The sequence below is a fragment of the Stomoxys calcitrans genome, chromosome 1 (genome assembly GCF_963082655.1).
Source record: "Stomoxys calcitrans chromosome 1, idStoCalc2.1, whole genome shotgun sequence".
NCBI classification, from domain to species: Eukaryota; Metazoa; Arthropoda; class Insecta; order Diptera; family Muscidae; genus Stomoxys; species Stomoxys calcitrans.
The window spans coordinates 121693729-121695730 of NC_081552.1; the positions used below are offsets into that span (position 1 = coordinate 121693729).

Sequence of the window (2002 nt, forward strand, 5' to 3'; positions counted from 1 at the left end):
CCTGCACATCATCAGCATACATGTGGGTCTTACAAAATGAGAGCTGGTCTGGCAGGTCGTTGCTATATAAAGAAAATAGAATAGGACCCAAGATTGAACCCTGGGGCACTCCTCGAATAACAGGCAAGGGACTAGAAACTGATGACTTCGAAACCACGGATTGGGTACGATTGGAGAGATATGACATGATTAAACGAACAGACGAAGACGAGAAATGAAACAGGTTTTTTAATTTTGCTGCCAACATAGTGTGATCGACCGTATCGAATGCCTTTGAATGGTCGAGGAGAACAAGCAAATTCAATTCGTCATTCTCCAAGTTACTCCTGATATCCTCCACCACATCTGCTAGAGCACTTATACAACTACGTCCGGGACGGAAACCTGACTGCTTCTCATATAAAAGAGAGTTCTCATTTATATACGAAAATATCTGTCTATACATTATCTTCTCAAAGACTTTGGACAGAAAACACAAAATGGAGATGGGCCGAAACTCCCTACAATTCTTGGGTAAGGGTATAACTTTAGCGTACTTCCATGCCACCGGAAATGAACTTCTGGTCAAAATGCTGTTAAAAATGTGGGTAATGTATGGCAAAATAAATGGTAATAGTACCTTGAGAAATCTTGGTTCAATGCCGTCGAATCCAACTGCATTTGACTTCACCATGGAGAAACCAAGTACCACATCGTTCTGTTCTATACCCGAAAATTCAAAACCTTCACTGTGACGATCCCCAAGAGTAAACTCAAAGTCATAGAAACTAGGATCTATGGGGTTTGTTGGAATATTGGTGAAAGTAGCATTAAGCTGGTCCACATCCACATCAGTGATGTTATCGGGGGATCTGCGACCGATACCAATGTCGTGAATGGTCTTCCAAGTCTTCCTCGAACCGATCGCAGAGGTAAAACGTCTGAGGTAGTAATTGATCTTGGCAGCTCTTATCAACTTATTGACACGGGATCTGTTGGAGCGATATTCCTCTCGTAGGTGCGACGTCCTAAAACGTTTCCATCTACGGTATGCAGTGTTTCGGGACTCAATTGCAACACGAATATCTGCCGAAAACCAAGGTTTAGTCTTCGAACAAATTTGTCTCATTTTGATCGGGAGCACAAAATCTTGGACAGCGCACACATTTCTAGATAAAAAGTTCACCTGATCGTCTATCGATTCCATGCGGTATAGCAGACTCCAATCGATATCAGAAATCAAAGAAGGTAAGGCTTCGTGGTCCAGACTATTGAAATCTCTATATGAGTAAGACTCCTCCCTTCCAAGGATCTCAAAGTTGTAAGACAGAAAAATCAAGTCATGGTTGGAGAAGCACGATGCGGACAGTTGGTCATACAATGAAACTTTAGAAATCTCACTGACAAAAAACAAATCAAGGAGGGTACTGGAACTGGACGAAAAATGAGTCGGCATGGATGTGTTGAAAGGTAATAAGCCCAATGAAGACATCTGGGCTGTGAGACTTGAGTCCAAAAGAATGTTGGAATTTAGATCCCCTGCAATAATGACATCCGGGTAGGTAATCGTAAGGTGTTCCACTACTTCCAAGAATGGTTGTATGTCAATATTGTTATTTGGCCTATAGACACAACCAAGTAACAGCTTCCTTTCCGTGGCAGATAATTCTATAAACACATATTCAATGCTATCATCAGCTACTGATCTGGCACAAATGCGAGACCTCAGATTGTCGCGGACATAAATCGCTGTGCCGCCTCCTCTGCGTGGTCTATCAGCCCTGTAGACAGTATACCCAACAAGATCAATGAAAGAATCAGGAGTAGTCTCCTTCAGCCACGTCTCTGATACGCAAATAGCATCCAAACCTGAATTCTCAAAGATAAATCGGAATTCATCAATCTTATTATTCAGGCTTTGGGCGTTAATGTGACATATCTTCAAACCACTCCGTTGGCCTGCCAGAATTCTAATCATATTCGCCGTCAAGTCCCTAGTGTTATGGTTAGCTAGGCTCGCCAT

The 2002-nt window shown here is 42.4% G+C and overlaps 1 protein-coding gene across 1 annotated transcript; it reads right to left on the reverse strand.

Moving 5' to 3' along the window:
* Positions 1-527: 527 nt before the first annotated feature.
* Positions 528-2002, reverse strand: LOC131996838 (uncharacterized). Its single transcript, XM_059366895.1, has 2 exons — positions 620-2002; positions 528-572 (listed from the first exon to the last, which is right to left on the reverse strand). Exons 1-2 carry the CDS (start codon positions 2000-2002, stop codon positions 528-530), a joined length of 1428 nt encoding a protein of 475 aa, XP_059222878.1.